This window comes from Dendropsophus ebraccatus, chromosome 2, assembly GCF_027789765.1.
Source record: "Dendropsophus ebraccatus isolate aDenEbr1 chromosome 2, aDenEbr1.pat, whole genome shotgun sequence".
Classification (NCBI taxonomy): Eukaryota; Metazoa; Chordata; class Amphibia; order Anura; family Hylidae; genus Dendropsophus; species Dendropsophus ebraccatus.
In genome coordinates, this window is record NC_091455.1 from 139,102,360 (window position 1) to 139,123,852 (window position 21,493).

General features: G+C 40.6%; 1 protein-coding gene across 5 annotated transcripts in view; it reads left to right on the forward strand.

The window, feature by feature from the left end:
* Positions 1 to 21,493, forward strand: part of HECW1 (HECT, C2 and WW domain containing E3 ubiquitin protein ligase 1) — a 270,057-nt gene that overhangs the window by 175,618 nt on the left and 72,946 nt on the right. For all 5 annotated transcript variants that reach the window (XM_069960322.1, XM_069960326.1, XM_069960324.1 and 2 more), the window contains 4 exons: positions 3,380 to 3,455; positions 14,026 to 14,195; positions 20,209 to 20,351; positions 21,153 to 21,253. In XM_069960322.1, the coding sequence (XP_069816423.1) occupies positions 3,380 to 3,455; positions 14,026 to 14,195; positions 20,209 to 20,351; positions 21,153 to 21,253 (490 nt within the window). The remainder of the gene's footprint in view (positions 1 to 3,379; positions 3,456 to 14,025; positions 14,196 to 20,208; positions 20,352 to 21,152; positions 21,254 to 21,493) is intronic.

Here is a 21,493-nt window from a genome sequence, read left to right on the forward strand (position 1 = left end):
GTTCCACACCCCCAAAATAATGATTTTTTTTATTCTGAATAACATGTAAAACAAATGAAACAAACATTTAGAAACAGCACAATATGTCTTATTATAAGTTACTGTACAGTAATGAAGAGGATGGGAAACACATGGGTGGACAGAGACTGCCGGGAGCATGAAGGAATGAGCAGGGCAGAAGTGGGCACATACATGCAGCACTCTCTGTCCGGGGAGAGAGGGGTTACAGCTATCGAGAGATTACCTCCATAGTCCTGGAGGTGGATCTGCTATGATTTCAAAAAATGCATGCAGCCAGATATTAGCTGGGAGTCAGTGGATTTTTCCCTTGCACACATGACGTTTTTATTTTGTGGCGTTTTTCTGTCCTCTCTGGCCTATTTTCCACTCTGTGGCAGTTTTAGAAAAACGCGGCAGGCTGAGGGTTTGGCGTTTTTTCAGCAAACTGTGGCGTTTTTCTCCCATAGACTTCAATGGAAGTTTTCAGCTCCACTAAGTGGCACTTTTCAGGGAGAAAAATGCCACTGTCTGGTCCCCAGGGAATAAACTTAACCCCCTGTGGACCAGACTGTGGTCCAGGGGATGACAGTCTGTCCCACAGGGTCTTCTCTCAGTCTTCTTCTCTTCAACGGCTTAGCAGGAATACTGCTTCATCCGCTGATTGGCTAACCCCATGGGGGCCACATTGATCTCACAATGTACTGATCCCAGCAAGGAAAGGGTTAATTGCCCCCCTTCCTTGCTGGCATGGGTACAGTGCTGGGGGGAAGAAGGGGGTGCTCTTTTGATACTCACGACGATGTCTTCTATCTTCAGCAGAGCCTGGTACACTGAGATACAAGTGTGCCAGGCTCTGCCTCTTCAAATATGCTGCCCTGATGCTCAGCCAATCAGCGCCTAAAGCAATGTTCTTACGCTCAGCCGCTGAAGAGAAGAAGATGGGGAGAAGAAAGGAGGGTAAGTTAAGCATGCCCCCCAAAAGGGAGCACAGTCTGGTCCACAAGGGGTTTGTTTTTTTTGTGGCATTTTTGGGGGGTGTAAAAAAAAGCCACCAAAAACCTTTGTGTGAGGGCACCCTGAAGCTGATCAGTGTTAGGGCCTATCGATAATGATAATGAGCCCGGATGATAGGCCATCAGCTTTGAAACCCTTTCATGCACTTTTGAGGATGACACAGTAATGCTTTAGAAACAAGCTAATTTAGACGTGTCAGAAAAGGTTGTGTAAAAAAGAATTTCATGTAAGAATGAAAATGTTAAAGATGGAGCCCTACATGAATGAAAGCACGCAGAAGCAACCCCTGGGTCACACACCTCCCACACAGTTTTCTCTAAAGCATTACTTAGTTTCTATCCATTTTCACCCGCTGGACTACAAAGGTTCTTGTATTTCCAACATATTTATCTAAAGTTATTAAACTTTTTTACATATCTCAGTTGACATTTTATGCTCAGTTGTGTAAATCTGTACATGAACCATCTATCACTTTTATTCAGTCATCTGTCTGCCAGGAAGCAGCTTTAGACCTGCATTATTTATACAAAATACTCAATTTTGGTTTGAGTCCGGATATTTCAGTCTACAGTCGTGTGTGTCTGTACAGTAGGCTGCAGTTGTTCAGTATGCAGCTCAGCTTGTAGGGAATACTCCTATCAATATTCCAGCCAGGACCGAGATTAACTACAGAAAGACAAAAATAGCATCTATGGTCACTGAATCTTGTCTAGTGTTCTGCACAACCTTGTTTTACATCTGTAAATGTGTCATGCATACGCTATCCTTACTTGCTCTCCATAAGCCCTTCAAGGCATGTTAATGTATGAATTGCAAACATAGTAGTCAACACATATCAAGATATAAGACAATCATGTCAGTTCTACCAGTAGAAAATTTAAACAATCTCAACTTCTACTATAGCTGCAGATTGTATTGTGGGCGACCACAGACAACAGATGAAAGCTAATAACCCGAAATGTTAGACAATATTTTGGCTGCTATAGAGAACAGTTATTTATCTTTATTACCAAAATGTTTAGATACTTATAAATGATAGCATCCAATCAGGTGTTTGCTATTTACTATCCAGCAAGTAGTACAACGTACTGTATATATTTGTATTCTCATTTGAGTAGATTAACCGTGTCTTACATAATCTCATACATTGTCTCCTTCCCCTGTTCTTTAGTTCATGTACAGTATGTAATAGTGACCAGCACGAGGTGTGCAAGTCGGTCTATTTCTGCACATGGTGCTCAATCAATACTGAATACATTTGGACAATTTAAATATTGTGTGTCCGTATTTTTTATCATTTGCATATTATTTACATGTCTCTACATCCAGTAATCGCTGTAATTCCATGACTTTTCCTTCTGTTACTTGATACTTGCTTCCACATCCGCAATTTATGTCTGCAATTGCTGACTGATTGCAGGTCCATTCTTTTCTATGGTCCCATACACATGCCCACAGGTGTGAGGGGTCTGTTCTGGGGCCATGATCCATGCCGCAAAAGTGCTGCTCGACCCTTGTACAGACCGCCATTGCAGCACAGATCACTATTAACCATGCAATGGCAGACGGCAATAGATGCACATCCAAATTGCTGTCTGTAGCTGTGGGTCTGTAGCTGTGCACAGTGCTTTGGATGTGTGGACTTATACATAGGTTTGAAAACTGGTAAAAGTTGAGAAGCAAGGAAGAATAATTCTACTATTGGTAAATCAAGTAAAGTATGATTCACAGATGAAATAATGAAAGAAAGAGGAATGTAGCAACTTGCTGAGCAAATTTCTAAGAGGATCATGTGTTATGTCTACAGGTGTACAGGTTATTAAACAAACAGTAGCTACATTTTACCAAAATCAAAAATGATGCAGCACTCAGAAAAAGTAATTGTGGGTGCCAGCGATTAGTACTCCTGTGACCAACTAGTGCTCCTATTTACACAACCAAGATGATCACAGCACTCCAGGATAAAGTGAAAAAAACATGTTTTTATTACTCAAAAAAACACAATGTTTCGGCTCTACAATTGAGCCATTTTCAAGCAGTGCTGAACATCGCGTTCTTTTGAGTAATAAAAACATGTTTTTTTATGTTATCCTGGAGTGCTGTGATCATCTTGCTTGTGTACATTTTACCAAACCTATTTGCTTGTGTAAATTAAACTATTGTTTTTTTATGTATAAGAAAAAAAAAACACAATTTTAAAATGTCTTTATAGAATGTAGAAGCATTAGAACATTCAAGCCTTCCATCTACTAATGGCAGGGTATAGTATAGCACTATTGATCAATATTGATTGCCTCTAGAAGGATAGCACTAATGGAAACGAATAAGTTATTGACACAAATCTGACACCATATTTTCTTTTTAGATCTTTAAAAGCATTAACAGTGAAGATGTACCACATGCGCAGGGCAGCCGCAGGCTCATCAGTTTTACTTTATCAGGTAAATACCAAATGTATTGCTTTATGTAATGTTATTTTTTTGTAAATTGCTTTTTTAAGTGTTATGGTCATAATAGTATATTAATATGCCTATACACCTTTAATCAGCTGACAGTTATTTCTCCCTATCTCCCTATAAACATCCAAGAAAAAGTTAAAAGAAAAAATATAGGTATGTGTGTAAACCAGCATTATCTCTGAAGCAGGCCAACTCTCCAAAAGGATGTATGAAAAAAAACACTTTATTGCCAATTGCACAGAGTTAACATGTTTCAGGAGAGCATTCTTCCTTCTTCAGAACCAGTGTGCATATGCATATAGTCTCCCAAAACACATATACCTCAGTTTTTTCTTTTTACTTTTCCTTGGACATATACAAGGGCCCCTTCACTGGGAGTTTCCCGTTTGCGAGGTAGTGTCCAGCTTCTGCAGTCTCTGAACATCAGCCCACAAACTGAGTGCCAACCCAGGATTCATACCATTTAGGGTGATATGCAACTAGCTACAAGAGGGCTACAAGGTGAGCCTACTACTGGATTTTGTTCCATATCCTAGCCTACAGTATCATACGCCTGTGCCTTTGTTTTTTGTTTTTCTCTTTCTAGTCCCTATGCACATGAAAGTACAGCACCTGAGGTATGGGCACCTTCAAGGCACCCCACAGATCCTTTTTATTATTATTTTTTATTTATATGTTTTTGAATACAATATTCTCTCAACTTACAATGGCCTCAGGTTACATTATTTTCAGCATACAATAGTCTTTTCTGGACTATTGTAACTTGAGACCATACTGAACATACAATGCTACAGACAGTCCAGATCTGTGACACATGTGAATAGCTAGATGATCGACCAATAAAAGTGGCCATTTTACTCCTAAAACCCCCCAGTATTAGTCAAGTATTTTGTACTGCTCTTTACCTGTGCCAGGATGATATACTTCTTTTGGCACCAGGTGAGCGTGGCTTCATTTTATTTTTGTATGTTTTGTACAGGACCCTGAAAACTCTCTGGTCCTCTACATAGAAAGTAATTTATAGTCTCCAGTAGTTCTTTCTGACTGTTGTATGTAGGGATGTGCTTTATTTATATTTGCCGTGGCCCGGGTTACTGGGACTGGTATTGAACCTGCTGGTGGGCTCACATGTTTTGGGGGCTACTTGTCACGGACCCACCCCGGACACACTGTAACCGGACCTTGGTTAGGACTAAGGTAAGGTGCGTAGTGTGGCTGCTGGTGCAGCTGGGAGTCCCCTGTCACTTACCGATCCCAGTATGACTGCGGGGTTCCTGATCGTTAAAACGGACCGTCTCTCACCTGCCTCCGTGCGGTCCGATCAGCGCTCTGGTCACTGAGCCTGCACAGGCAGGCTCAATGAGCAGAGCACCGATAACACTGATCAATGCTATACCTATGGCATAGCAATGATCAATGTAAAAATCTAAGTTATGTATGTACAAGTCCCCCAAAGGGACTTAAAATGTGTAAAAAAAAAAAAAAGTTAAAAATCACTAACACACTACCCCAAAACCCCTCCCCCAATAAAAGTTTAAATCACCCCCCTTTCCCATTATATAAATAAAACATATAAAAATAAATAAACATATAATATACCGGAGCGTGCGTAATTGTCCGATCTATTAAAATATAAGAGGAAAAAAAATGTGCGGATTACCGATTTTATGTTACATCATATATAAAAAAATTTCATAAAAAGTGATCAAAACGTCCGATCTTCACAAATATGGTATTAATAAAAACTAGAGATCATGACGGAAAAAATGACACCCCATATAGCCCCATAGGTGAAAAAATAAAAGCATTTTATTAATATTTATTTGCCAAAAAAAGGATTTCATTAAAAAAAATATATATAACATTAGAGAATCTGTGTAAACCTGCATATGGTTGTGTTCGGGCTGACCTATAGAGTAATAGTATCATGTAGATACAGGAACCCCCCAAACGTTACCATATTGCATTCTTTTTTACGATTTCACCTATTTATATCTTCATAAATAATATATTTGGGATTCCGTCATACATGTTATGGTAAAATGAAAGACGCCATTACAAAGTACAACTATTCCTGTAACAAACAAGCCATTACATGACCTTGTAGATAGAAAACTGAGAATGCTAGAGCTCTTAGAAGAGGAGGAGGGAAAAACGAAAGCACAAAGATCAAAATTTGTGCAGTTCACTGGGTCATTTTGGGCCTGGTCCTCAAAGGGTTAAACAATGTTTTACTTTACTTAGAAAATGTCACGTTCCCCGGTAAACAAAGAGACACAGGACAAATGGGCCCTATGGCAAACACCGACCCCACGCTGTCCCTACCTGCTTGCAGTGCAGGTCCTAACTGACCGTCTGCAACAGGGCATCAGTCCCTGCACTCAGTAAGTGCAAACACAAAACAAGACAAGACGAAACTCGCACAACAAAAGAATAGTCAGCGAGCAAGGTTGACAACAAACAGGCAGCAGAAGTACAAAGTCAGAATCCACAAGCAAGGTCAAGGTCACGAAATCCAATGGTCAGAATTACTAATACAGATGGTAAGGAGATACAAGGATAAAGCACTAGGAACTAGGCGCTATAAAGGACAATAGACAAGGTAAACGGTGAAACAGAAACCAGAGAAAATAACAAGATTATCTGAGGACAGAGCAAGGAACACTGAACCAAAAGACAAGGAATAACAAGAAACAGGGAAATATAAGGAAACCAGGAATACAAACAAAATGACAAGAGGCTGGATCAAGCTGACAGACAAGAGCACAGACTGAAGAGAGAGAGACAGCTATAAGGGAAACCAAGTCCAGGACACAAAGGTTTAGGCAGGAGAAACACAGAAAGCCAGAGGAGAAGAGACCTGTCCATCAGAACACAGCAGAGACAATTAGTGAGAAATCCACAAGTGCAGGGAGAACTAAGAAACATGGAACGGATCACCAAAGACAAAAGCAAAGAACGTAATAAAACCAGGCACGGACTTAAGGCCAAAAGTGCAGTCTTTGGTGCAGAGGTCGAATCTTCGCCGCAGAGGGTGGCACTGATGCTTTTTCAGGCACAATCATGACAGAAAAGATATCTTTAATGCAAGAGTAGTAACAGTGCCCAGGTACTCAGGTGCAAAAATTAATAACAGCAACAGGAACTGATGAAGATGAGTTGAGAGAAGAAGATAAGTAGCAGGTGTCAGGGACTGCAAAGGAGGGCCCCTTGCCTAATGTAGTGAGTACTCCATGATGTGGTAAAGTGTCTATAGATCTTATAGGGTCTTAAAGAGAATCTGCATACTCAGGTATAGATGAGTGTCAGTTATCTCATCTGACCGCCTTCTGCCCCTCAGTGTCAGGTTTCCATCTGAACGTCCCTATGGAGTAGTAAGAATCCCAGGTCTCTGTCAATGGGTGTAGCTAGTTAGTAGTAAGTCAGTAGAGAGCGGCTAACTTGCACTGTGCTCTACTGCTGTACAGCCTTAGTGTTCCTCTCTTTTCTTAAGGTGGTTGACTGTCCTGAAACTAGAAAAATCCATGGCGTAGGCAAGGGGGTGAGTCTCCCTTGTCTCCCGCATCCCTGGGGGTGAAGTCTCATAACTCATGGAGGTTGAGCCACTAGCTCTTGAGAACAAGCTAAACACGTCCTGCAGGCACTAACTAATTAAAACTAAAGGAAAGTCAAGACTATAGAGTGAAGGTGTGTGTGTAGCTGAACCTAGTTTTGACTGCAGCTGTGCTGTGGGAGAGTGGAGAAACCTAGTGGGTGGAGTAAGGTACAGCAGCTTACTGTCCTGTGACACTGAACACTTTTGCCTAGGTGTAAGAAAAGAAGAAAACACATAGTGGGACACTACATATTAGTTAATCGTTTTTTTTCTTGTTTTTTTTTAAGCTTCATTTTTTTCTCATTTTAGGTGGACATTATGGGGGGCTTCAGAATCAATTACCAGAGTTTCCACAGAGTTATGGTCAGAGCCTCTTCTAGGTTTTCTGCTAAGGTGAAACTTGAAATAGTGTCCAACCAATACTACCAATACCTGCAAAGTTTCTCCAGTCCTGACTTCCTTGCATTTTACCTCTATGTCCAGCTATAATTTCCACATCATGGGGTCAATTAAGTCAGTGCAGTATAATATGAAGGCAGACAGTATAATATACGGCCACTCCATAAACTCCCTTCAGAAGCTCTTCAAAACTGCCACTCTGAGCAATAAATTCATTTGCCTCATGGCAGAATTGGCCCTGGTTATGGTTACAACATACAATGGCCATCCTGGAAACAATTAATATTGTATGTTGAGGGACCACTGTATGGGTAATACGTGAATTGATAGAGTTAGGTCAGACTTATAAAATCGTTTTTCGTCTGGCAATTATATTCATTGTTCTTTATTATTGTCCATGTTCAGTGCAGCTTAACATATATATTGTTTTCTATGAATAATGAAAGCTAAGTTTTAGGCAGACTTGTACAGTGTTTCTTAACCCACAATGAAGGCCGTTCAAGTCTAGTGTATCTTATAACCTCCATACACATTAAAGTATCCCTTTTATTTAGAAAATCTTTGAAATGTCACAGAGACATAGCAAAATGCCAAAATAGATCAAATGGGGTCTTGGTTTTCTGCCCCCCAACGTTAGTTAGACAGAGCTCAGAGAAGTGCACAACTTAGTGCTCTTTTCTCAGCTTCATGCGATTTCCACCTCACTGCAGAAGAAGGGTTTTATAGAATTTCAGGGAGAGAAGTTAACTGAGCACTGGGCAAGATGGTACAGCAAGGGGTGAAGCTTCCTACAGGATCACTACGGGGCACAATGGTTAAAATTGTAGTTATACAATGCAATGTTACTGATCCAGGAAGGTGCAAAATTACTATAATGTGGCCATCCCCTTTAATAAATAAATTGACAATTAGTGTTCAGTGCTGACAATATCCGGCTGTGTAGGGACAAAAACCCTTGACAAAAGGAATGGTAAAAATGTCATTGTTCCTGTCCACTCAGTTCCCAAAGGAGGAAGAGGGGTTGGCACTGCCAAATGCATGGATTTATTATGTGGCTGCTCAGGTTCAACACTTCTGGAGATGGTTGGGACTCAATAAGCAGTTGGTGAAATACCTGGGAGGGAATGTGTTACTGATGGATGCAATGGAATACTTTAGACTGAAAAAAGGTACCAAGAGGTAGGCCAACCCTTCTAAAGATGCAAAAAATCTGGTGGTTAGGTAAAGTACTGTTGATGCACGAAATATACACCTTGACATGGAATAACCCCTACCTGTGGTAGATACACCAGGTAAACAGGTCCCATTCTAGCAGTGGAGGGATAATTTTGAACTCCGGGGGGAAGACTCAAAAGGACTCTTGCCTATCATGTATGCCAAAATGCTGAGTTTCCATTTAGAATATTTGTTACCCTTTAAACAATGATGGGAAGCTGATGTGGGGAGGTTTTCAGCGACGGAATGGGAGAAGGTGACACCCACTCTCAATAAATGTGTCACAGCGGCGTTCCTAACTATTCCTTGTGCACAGAATGTACAGAACGAAAGTCTTTTGGCAAATGGGACTCAGAAATGCTTGGAAGATGTAGCGAACCTCGAAGGGAATGTGTCACTTAATTTATTTATTTTTATCCAGAGATGAAATGGATTTTTCAAATTTTTTAAAAATATTTTTTATTTTTTTCCTGCTTATCAGGAAATAAAAAAAAAATAAACAATATCTTTTTCTTATTTCCCCACTGTTGACCAGTAGAGGGAGCTAACAGGGGAATCAAATAAAGGCAAAGCAACTTGTAAGTTGACTGCTGCAAATTTGACCTTGTCCCTCTCCATGCCAGTGACCTCACTTCTCCCTCTTGTGACTGTGTACACTGTGTGGTGCCATTTTGTTGGTGTCTGCACAGTAGGAAATTACAGAAGAAAACTTCTGCTGCAGAAAAATCTTCATGGCAACTGACCTTCGGTGCAGATTTTAAATTTGCAGTGTGTCATAGAAATATTACATTGTTTTTTTTATCTTTTTGTTTGTTTTCTCCCCTTCTTACATTCTAAGGTCATGTTCATTCAACGTATGTTTAGCATAAATCATGACTGTTGTTACAATTTGCAACAGCGGCCGTGATTTATGCTAAACATACGTTGTATTTAAATTTTAAAAATTCTTTTAGAAATTACTAACTGCACAAAACATATTTTTCTGCTAGATTCAATTAGTTCATCAATTCTTGTTCCCAAGACCATTCACATTATTATAAGTACAGAACTTTTTGGAATTTAAAAAAAGGATACATAATAAAAATCCAATTATTACCGAATGATAGAATATCAAATAGGGAATACAGTATTGCACGGTTGTTAAAAGCAATACCATGCATGATAGCGTTAGCTACACTGGCTTAGCGGCAACGTTCCCCTGACAATTACTTTGTAATGTTCATAACAAAATACACATTGTAGAATAATTTCATTTAACAAGATATACATAAACTGTAAACCACAACATAGACTACAAGACAAAGTGCTAACTTGTATAAAAATTTAGTTTATTGAGTATTTTCCATTTTAAAAACAGGAAGGGAAAAATGGAATACAAACCGCTGCACACAATGCATTTTACTGTATGCCAGAGATTTAGGTCAGGATGTACACCTCTAAAAATATACAATGAACGCAGTGTGTACATAAAATCTGTGGGTTTGACCAGTAAGTAAGTGACCAGTAGTAATGTGCAGAATAAAAATAGTACAAAGAACTATAGAAATAAAGAAGAGAAGGGTCCTCACACCACTTATACTTCTGTCGGCTAAACCCACTATCAGTAAAAGATGTAGGGGGGTCTCCAGACTCCGCTGACAGATGATGTTAGAGGAGATAGGGGTCAGGTGAAATGGAAAATCACTGCCTGGCCCCTTTGTTCTCATAGAGAGAAACCAGAGTTCTCTAGTTGCGGCTTACCCCTTCCCATGGAGAATACAGAAAACTTGGCCGTGCTTAACAACCTTGTGTATGGGGAGGACGGGGATGGGATGGGATAGATAACGATCACTAAGCCGATAGTTATTGAGGCTGTGTTTATTTTGTAGTAATGATGTGTTTTTGCTGTAATTTTGATGCTATTTACTTCAGTTTCATAATTTGCTGCAAAATCACTGCAAAAACACATCAATAACGCTAAATAAACACCATGAATAAACGCACAGCCCCAATGTGTAAGGCCACCTTAACATTACAAGTAACACCACTACACAACGGACAACTAAGACTGCCACAGCATGACCATATACAGCACTATGCTCCATTAAAGCGGTATTCCCCTCAAAACTTTTATTATTTAATAAAATATAGAAGCTTATTTTTTCTACTGTTCCTCAGCTTGACATGCCGCTTCTTCTTCTTTTCTAATGAGGAAATGTTCTATGTTCTTCTATCCAGGTCCACTTCAATACGCTCCTCTTCTTTTTCCCCCTCTGATACGGGGTCACATGATCCATGGGCGGGGTTAGCCAACCAATGAAGAGCTGACTCGGCTCACAGTGTTCACGTGGGCAGGGAGCCAGGGGTGACAGGGATTGAATGGAGATGCTGCTGGTGATGATACTTGTGATACTTGGTGAAATGCGTGTGATGCTGCCAGAGGATAAACTTTTGTACTGAATATTGCAAAAAAATAAATAAATAAATAAATAAATAAAAAAAATATGTAGAAATATATGTATATATATATACACAATACCGTTCAAAAGTTCAAACTAGTCCTAACTTTAAACAAATACACTCTATACATTGCTAATGTGGTAAATGACTATTCTAGCTGCAAATGTCTGTTTTTTGGTGCAATATCTACTGTACATAGGTGCATAGAGGCCCATTTCCAGCAACTATCACTCCAGTGTTCTAATGGTACAATGTGTTTGCTCATTGGCTCAGAAGGCTAATTGATGATTAGAAAACCCTTGTGCAATCATGTTCACACATCTGAAAACAGTCTAGCTCCTTACAGAAGCTACAAAACTGACCTTCCTTTGAGCAGATTGTGTTTCTGGAGCATCACATTTGTGGGGTCAATTAAACGCTCAAAATGGACAGAAAAAGAGAACTTTCATCTGAAACTCGACAGTCTATTCTTGTTCTTAGAAATGAAGGCTATTCCATTTATCCAAGTTTGAGGTGTTTGGATCACAAAGAAGAACGTTTGTGAGACGCAGAACAAATGAAAAGATGCTAGAAGAATGCCTGACACCATCTGTTAAGCATGGTGGAGGTAATGTGATGGTCTGGGGTTGCTTTGGTGCTGTAAAGGTGGGAGATTTGTACAGGGTAAAAAGGATTCTGAATAAGGAAGGCTATCACTCAATTTTGCAACGCCATGCCATACCCAGTGGACAGCGCTTGATTGGAGCCAATTTCATCCTACAACAGGACAATGACCCTAAACACACCTCCAAATTGTGCAAGAACTATTTACAGCAGAAGCAGGCAGCTGGTATTCTATCGGTAATGGAGTGGCCAGCGCAGTCACCAGATCTGAACCCCATTGAGCTGTTGTGGGAGCAGCTTGACCGTATGGTACACCAGAAGTGCCCATCCAACCAATCCAACTTGTGGGAGCTGCTTCTAGAAGCGCTGGGTGCAATTTCTCCAGCTTACCTCAACTGATTAATTGCTAGAATGCAAAAGGTGTGCAATGCTGTAATTGCTGCAAAAGGTGGATTCTTTGACGAAAGCAAAGTTTGATGTAAAAACAATGTTATTTCAAATACAAATCATTATTTCTAACCTTGTCAATGTCTTGACTCTATTTTCTATTCATTTCACAACGTATGGTGGTGAATAAGTGTGACTTTTCATGGAAAACACAAAATTGTTTTGGGTGACCCCAAACTTTTGAACGGTAGTGTATATATATATATATATATATATATATATATATATATATATATATATTTATATATATATATATATGTGTGTGTGTGTGTGTTGAGTTTTCCAGCACAAGGTCCTGCACTAAGTTTCCTATGCACCTGTGTAAAGTTTTCCCTCGGGTTCACAGAGTGGGAGATGGTCTAAAATGTCTTCTATGTTTTCCCTACTAGGTGTCACTACGGTATTTTCAATATAACTTATTTTGTGCACAGCTGAGAAATAATAGGGTTAACTGTTTCTTGTCTTGTGCCATTCGTAGGGGTAGACTGTCTTCCCTCTTGTTTCCATCCTTCCATTCCAATCTATTCTCTCTCTCTCACACACACACACACACACACAGGCCCACCAATCACAGGGAAGCTTAGTAGCCCCTAGAAAAGGAGTCTAGTTCCTGGTGGGAGGGGTCTTCAGTCCACTTGGTTCAGAGAGAGAGAGACAACACACACAGTTCCTGCTGCAGTCGAGCCAGGGCTTGGCTTTAGCCAGGTCCCTTTGTCTAGGAACCAGAGACTTACTTATTCTTCTTCTAAGCAAGCAACCACTAGCATGCAGTGCTAGATCCCCTCAGAAGGAAGCAGTCACCCTCTGAGGAACACTCTGCCCACGCCAGGGATACTAGCCACACAGTACAGGGCAGTGACCTAGATCCAGTTAGGCGCTGACCCCAGTGAAAGTAAACTGCAGTTAGCCGACGTATTCCATATTCAGTTTTCAGCTTAGCACTTCTTCACTCTCCAGTCTCCACCTACTGTTGTTAAAGTGGAAACTTTGTCTTGTGTATTGCACTGAAGTCTTAAGTAAAGGGACGTTATTCTGGTTAAGTCATTAGACTCTCTTTATTTGCACCAACAAACCACGTATACTTGGGCTACCTAGACCTGCAGAACTAAAGGCCAACTGAACTGGGGTGGGTAATCACACCATTCCAGGCTACTGTGACAAGTGCCCAAGTGACCCTCACCCACATAGCTGCCACACCATCATTGGAGCTACCCTGGTTACGACCCCACCGGTCCACCTCATATACATATATATTTATATAAAATTACTATAGTCATTGTTTCTTCACTTACTTATAGATCATGATATCATGTTGACGTCACTGTGGACCATGGTTATAATTTACTATCTCCTTTTCAGTGTAATTTTAAAACGTTTTCAACTGTCTGATTTGTGACTAAGAAAGAGCTATTTTTTATTGTTACTTTTCTGCTTCCTTTTGATGTGCCAGTTGTTATTCACATATGTAGCACCCCTTGCTTCTTTTTAGTATGATGCCCTTAAGTTGTGGTCCTTTTTACATGGGATGATTGGCAAGGAGCGTTGCTAGAAACTGTATTTTTTACACAATAGTTTATTGTACAGCTTTTTTTAGATTTGTAGGTTTGGATTTGTACAGAAAATATTTTTTTTAAATCTACAGTTAGAAGGTGTGCCACTGTAATATATCATATAGCTGCTATGCCCTAAATATATAGTCAGTGTATCAGCAAGCTAAAGTGCACTGTGTAAGAACTGGAAATGGTCATCAAATGCAAAATGTGGATGTAAATGTGGATTTAGTAAAATATCTGTTACATTTCTTATACCATAAATGATAACTTACACTTTATCTTTAATTTGTTGACTGTTAAGACTTCCAAGCTCTGGGATTAAAGAAAGGGATGTTTTTCAACCCAGACCCATATCTGAAAATCTCTATCCAGCCTGGAAAACACAGCATCTTCCCTGCACTCCCTCACCATGGCCAAGAGAAAAGATCAAAGATTATATGCAACACAGTCAATCCTATTTGGAAGAGAGAGGTATGTCTTTTAGAGGAATATATAGCTAAAATAATCTTCCGACATACACAGGGCACTATTGGCCATTAAGCCCCTGTGGTCCCATGCCTAGGGCACCAGTGTTAAGGGGCAGCATTTCGGTGAGGGCAAAAAAAGATAAATTGTTTTGATATAGCTGCTGCTGTGGCCTGTTTTTTTTTTAACTCCTTTTGGTTGAATCCACGTGGATCAGAACTGATACTAAATTTACCTGCAGATTTTCAGTCAAAGCATGGCCATTATGTCCTGGATTGGTGATTGATTTCACTGCTTTCTGTGTATACAGGTGAGATCCACAAAATCCACATGTAACTTTTGCAATTTATACTCCATATTTGTGTCATGAAAAGAATTCTGGCACTTGAAGAATCAAGTGCCAGAACGGGTTGCATGCATTAAGCTTAAGTGCCAGGTAAGCACAAGCTTTAAATAAGGCGCTCATCATACATACACACATACCATAGCGGAGTTCAATGGCAGTCTATGAGTTCATGTTCCCACTGATAAGACTTGGGTTAGTGGTTCTCCACTCAGGACCTATAGCTCTGTGCGTGAAATACGATGAAAAACCTTTTATGTTCCTCTTACTTTATTTATTGTAAATGACAGTAAAGATAGATACAACTTCTGTACACTAGATGGCAGTGTGCTACACATATCTATATTAGATGTTTTATATTACTATGTAATTTATCAGCAGCATTATCAGGTAGCATACTATAATTATAGTATTAGACCTGGAAACAGACATTTGCCTGCTCCCTAAAAATGAATAAAGAGTTGAAGGGATACGACCCTGGCATAAATTATGGAAGCAACAAAGAGGATGGTCAGCTGCCTTTTTTACTTTGTAGCTAATACACAGATCACAGATATATCACAAAACTATACTTGTTTAGTGGCTAAATATTCTTGCTTTTTGAAACATACAGTACCTCAAATATATAAAAGGAAATTATTTTATTAAGGCATATATTCTCCCGATCAAGTAAAAAAAGTATAGAATCACTTAATGTTGAGGATTTGGTCAGGTTTATTAAACTGATGGCCTGTCAGTCATTCACATAGACCCTCTATATGTGGTTGGTGCGGTGCTGACACCCAGCCTGCTAGACAATCAGCTGTTTGGCAAAGCTACCTGGATGTACCCTGTGAATGGAGCTAGATGTCTCATCTCCATTTTATGTTTAGTGGCTATGTAGTGTAAAGACTAGCAGTAAGTAGCCGTGCATCTTGCACCACTACATACTGTAACGAAGTGAGGATCCCTGTCATAATGATGGGAATGCCCACTATAAACAGGGTTTCCCCCGTGTTTAAACTTGCCGCGCACTGGCTGCTGTTAGAACTTGGCAATAAAATTCAAACTGGTCGTTGCCGAGTACTAACAGGACAGAGCAGTGTGATCTGTACCAGCAGCGGGGACTCCCCTCCAGGCTGCCATCACCTGTACTTCAGCACTTGTGGAGGAGACCCTGCAGCTGGTGCAGCTCCTACTGCTCTCTTCTGTTAGAACTCAAGGGCAACCAGTTTGATTTGGAGTTTTAACAGCGGGCAGTGCGTGGAAAGTTCAAACAGCCTCCCCACTCCTGCCTCTCTCGCTGCGCGGGAAACACCCATTTAGAGCAGGAAATCCCGTCATTATGAGGGGAATCCCTGCTCCTGTAACCTTGGTGTCTGAACACTTCAATAACTGTCAGCTCAACAATAGTCCAGCGGATAGTTATCTCCCCTGATTTTGTTTGTATACTGAACAATGTTTGAGTAACGAAAAAAACTTCAGGGGGAAATTTTCTTCAAACACCCGAGGTGTTTGGGAACCAAGGTATTACTGTATATCAGAAAAATGGCTATTGTGCACAGCGCATAGTGATTTTTCAAAACTGTCCCCACAGGTGCTCTTTAAATTTCAAAAGGTAAAAGCGGAAACTCAAACATTTATGTGGAATAGATGCAACTCTCCCCTAAAATTATGGGGAAGTATGCCTTCCTGGGCTGAGACTTAGGGTATATTCACACGAACGGGCTCGCAGCAAGATTCTCGCTGCGAGCCCGGCAGGTCCTGGCAGTTCCCATACACTACATACTTGCTGCGGTCTAAACGACCGCAGCGAGTATGTAATTCTGCCGCCCTTAACCCCTTCTGCTCCCGCCCGGCACCCCCGCTGTAAGCATACTTTACCTGTCCTTGCTGCACGGGTCCGGTGTCCTGCTCTCCCGTCCGGCCAATCAGTGGCTGCGGCTGGGCAACACACTGATTGGCCGGACAGGAGAGCAGGACGCCGGACCCGTGCAGCAAGGACAGGTAATGTATGCTTACAGCGGGGGAGCCGGCCGGGAGCAGAAGGGGTTAAGGGCGGCAGAATTACATACTCGCTGCGGTCGTTTAGACCGCAGCAAGTATGTAGTGTATGGGAACTGCCAGGACCTGCCGGGCTCGCAGCGAGAATCTCGCTGCGAGCCCGTTCGTGTGAATATACCCTTAATGTAGTTTCACATACAGCTTTTTGTGGCAGTTTTTAATTTAAAGCGTAACTGTCATTTCAGGGTCATTTTTTTGAAAACCTTAAATATCAACAGTTTAAGCGATTTTAAGAAACTATGTAATAGGTTTTATAAACCAAAAGAGTTTCCTTCTGGACTGAAAAAGCAATCTCCCAGCCTCCCCCTCACTTCAGAAGCAGCAGGATTTCTGTGTCCATTATGTGGCTATACAGAGGGGAGGGGCTGTTAGGAGTGACTGAGCACGGAGGATTTCTGCAAAGCACAACACCCTTCAATCTTCTCTCAGTAAGTTCCTAGATAAGCACTGACCTTTCTGACACCTGAATCCTGTGATTTAGGTGCCCAGACAGTCTACAAACAGCTGACCTTCATGTCTCCTCTTCCTGCTCCCTCATCTCCTTTGGCCCCTCCCCCTCAATAAGGATAGAATGGAAAGAGCAGAACCCGTCTTCACTGGCTTCTCTGTAATGAAGACGTGTTTGCCTGATAATGCACAGATAAGAAGTCAGAGGGGGAAGGCTGGGAGATTGCTTCTTGAGTACAGAAGGAGGCTTTTTTGGCTGATAAAACCTATTAGAGTTTCTTAAAATAGCTTATACTACTGACTTCTGCAATAAAAAAAATATGACAGTTACGCTTTAACTGTCTGAGCCAGAGGTAGATCCAACAGGAAAGATAAGAAACCCTTCCTTTATTTTCATTCTGCCGCGAGAATGTAGTGACAACTTTAGTTAGCTATTTAACTGCCTTAGGTTTATAAAATAAAAAACAGCCAATGCTTATCTGCCAGCGATCCCACATTACATCCCTTCTTCAGTCTCCAGGTCCTGGCTCACAGACAGCCAACTCAGCCAATCACTGGCTCAGTGATTGGCTGTGTGGGCTGTCAGTGTGCCAGGACCTGGAAACTTTTTTAACCTCACAGCAGTTAAATAGTTAATAATGGCCATCACAATATTCTTGCAGGGGAATGAAAATCCACTGCAAGGATGCAGGGACATAGACTGTAATGGTACTGAGTATAGCAGCGGATTTGCAGTGAAATTCTCAGTGTTAAATCCACTGACAACGCGCTATGTTTGAAGCACCCTAAGGCTATGTTCACACTACATAAAAGTAGGGCCGTTGTGACGAAGGGTGTACTGAAACAGCGTTTGGGGGGGGTTCATGTGGGTAAGGGAGCCGCATGGCACACATGCATGGCGTCTGTATCTTGTGTTATTTATTGGATTTCTGTCTTTACCTAAGGTGATTATCAGTTTACATTAAGCACTTTGCACTTTATGTTTTACTCCTGTCACCTTAGGCTATTTAAATTACATACTAACTGTTCTATTATAAATTTTCTTATGTGCATGCTTTACCTTCGTTATGTTTGTTTATTGCATGTTGCATCTTTGCACTTTGTAATATATATGATCCGCTGGCTAAAGCATGCCTTCTATTTCTCCAATAATTCATGCATGAACCGTGTGGCCTCCCTTTTCTTTTGTTTGTGTTGTCGGTTTTGTGTTGTCCTCCTTCCTGTATGTACAAAGAATATTTTATTAAATGGTGTCTTATAATCATGTTTGTTCAAAGTAACCTTTTCAATAAACTTTATCAATTATCAATCAATTAGTAGTTGGCTCAAATATCTCTTCTATATGAAGGATTTTTTTGGTGGTATATATGTATCTTGCATATTTTGAGCATTGAGAGTATTCTACTGTTCTTTTGGGTTTTTTTGCAAAAGGTTTTTTGGTTTTTATGTAATGGTATATGAGTATATGAGTATAGCAGCGGATTTGTAGTGAAATTCTCAGTGTGAAATCCACTGACAACGCGCTATGTTTGAAGCACCCTAAGGCTATGTTCACACTACATAAAAGTAGGGCCGTTGCTGCCATCAGCAACAATGTCCGTACGGTGTGGAACACTGCCTCTACTGCTATGGGATCCCGGCCGGAGCGTATACACATAGTATACGCTCTGGCCAGGATCCCATACGGCGCCGCAAAGAACTGACATAGTTAGTTCACACAATGAAGCGAGCCGCTGCGGCCGCTTGCTTCACTGTGTGCTATGAGAGTTCTGATGCGGGCGCGTGTTAATACGCCCGCATCAGAACACTACGGCCGGAAAGATCATCCGGCCAGTTCTTAAGTACCGGCCGAAATGATCTTTGCAGAGACCGGCCGTTCCGTGACCCGGCCAGGTCACGGAACGGCCAGTCTCTCACGTAGTGGGAACATAGCCTAAAGAAGATGAAAAACTGCTGGGTTTTTCCCATAACACTGGGGACACTTAGTGTGAAGGTAGTTTTCTTACTATTTTTGTTAAATCTTCAGTTTGAATAATATGTAAATTAGACCATTAAGTGCACTGTGGGTCTAAATACAGCTTCAATGCACCGATCCAGCCCGCCCCTTGTTACGAATATTCATCCAGTGCCTTGCACTCATGAGTGGCAGAGTAACATCACTGCAGAGTGACACCTCTGTATTCATGAGGCAGCAGGTTAACCAGATTGGTGCACTGAGGGCTGTAGTACTGCAGTACTAATTTACATATTAATAAAAATGAAGATTTTACAAAAAACATGAGGATAAAGGTAAGAAAACTACCTTTATCTGTTAACAACAGGTTAGAGTTTCCCTATAAAATGTCACATTACGGTTGTGCTGATTCAGCAGTGTTATTTAGCAGTGATTACTGTGCGGTCAGGATCCTCCTCTGTAAGCAAGTACTATTTGATTTTGCGATATTCTGATATGACACCCAAATGCCATTTTCAGCAATACTGTGTCATTTCTGCTCTCATTGCTGCAAAACAATACCTTCAGCTGCCAAAAGTTAGAAGGCCATAAACACAGAGCCTGAAAGCACTATGGCGGAGCATGCATTTTTCGTCATAAAACATTTTAGAACTGAATTGAGAATTTGGGGATTTAACAAACACAGATGTCAGTTTGAATTATTTTACTGAAATCATATGTAATCATTTTCTTAAAGTGTCTTTCGGCGTGTGCACATTAATTGGTGTGTGGGACTATTCTCTGTCCCCTGGCATGCAGAGCTACATGCTTTTAGCAGATAATTAAAAGAGCATCTAATAAATATTTCACATTGTTACTAGTAGAGATGCTAATTGCAATAGACAACATTTATATTTAAAATATGATGTGCAGGTTATGCACCCATTGCTTCCTCAGTTCCAGCTCTGCTGCTATTCCCTAAAGTGGACGTAGCCAAACTTGAATCTGCCATAATGGTTTTGTGGTTAGCAGTGCTTCCTTGGATGCTGGGGCTTTCATTACAATCAAAGCAAAATGTATAACCTTGTATTTATACAGCTGGAAAATATTCCATAGTGCTATACACAGATTGTAAACACTCATGGAGATGCCACTAAAACTAAAAGACTTTCACCAAAAACTTAAAGTGTCCCTGTCATTAGAAGAAAACTTTTTATATGGGCCAGTCTAATATTGATCTCTTGTTTTCCCAGCTATTCAGCTTTGTGTCTCTTCCAACCGATGTTTTAGAAATTGAAGTAAAGGACAAGTTTGCAAAGAGTCGCCCAATCATCAAGCGATTTTTAGGAAAGTTGTCTATGCCAGTGCAGAGACTGTTGGAAAGACATGCCATTGGGTGAGCATTACTTATTAGCATGCTGGATAAAGCTATAGATATACTTTATATCACACAGACATTGGCTTCAAATCCTCTGCAAATCCTCAACAACTTAAGATTTATCGTGGAATGCTTCTCTTGGCTCTTTCTAGCAATTGGTTGTGAAAAGTGTTCAGACCCCAATTGTTTTTTATCACATAACAATTTTTTTTTAAGTGACACTTTTATTACTATTCACTAAGAAAAATTAAAAACAATGATATTTCCCCTAACTGAAAGGGAACCAATCCGTATTATAATGCATATAACGCGTTAGCGGCTCCTGATGTTGTTAAAGCGTTCTCTCGTCATACTTGGTGTGCTCCTAGGGGGTCTGTAGGAGAAAACAGCGTTTTTTTCTGTATACCCTCTAAGAGGACGGCAACCAGGAGCCGCTAACAGTGTTATATACATTATAACACGGATTGGTTCCCTTAAAAAGAATGTAATATTATGATTAGATTTTTTTTTACTACCTTGACAACCCCAGCACAGTGATTCTGGTGACATGGTCCTTTTTTCAAAATGCCGCCTCTTTTCTGCGTTGCTGCCGTTTTCTTCTTGTGCACTGGCCGCTCTAGGCACTGTAGGTGGGCCCAGTGTCCCCAGTAACGTATATATGGTAATTTGCCTGGTACATCGTCCAGTTGAATGGATGATGCTTAGTCTGGATTATTAATTGGGATATACTGTATATCTGACCTTTACATGTTTAGCTGTAACCTTTACAATGTTATTGTAACATTACAATGCATCACTCCTTTCACATTTTATGCCCAGGGATCGTGTTGTCAGCTATACCCTAGGCCGTCGGCTGCCTACAGATCATGTCAGTGGACAACTACAGTTCCGATTTGAAATAACATCATCTATTCACCCCGGTACAGTATGAGTATGCCATTTTCAGCACACAATTTCACATTTGCTTTATTTGTCTTATAAATAAAAAAAAATAGTTTGTGTATTGTGTTCTAATCAACATACATTTCCTGATGGCTTTGAAATATAGGATATATACTGTGGTATGCCTAGTAAAGGACTAGAGTGTCAAAGAACATCAAAGAGTTAATCCTTCTGAATAGTAAAGTATGTAATGTCCCTTCTAGAGTTGAGAAAAGTTG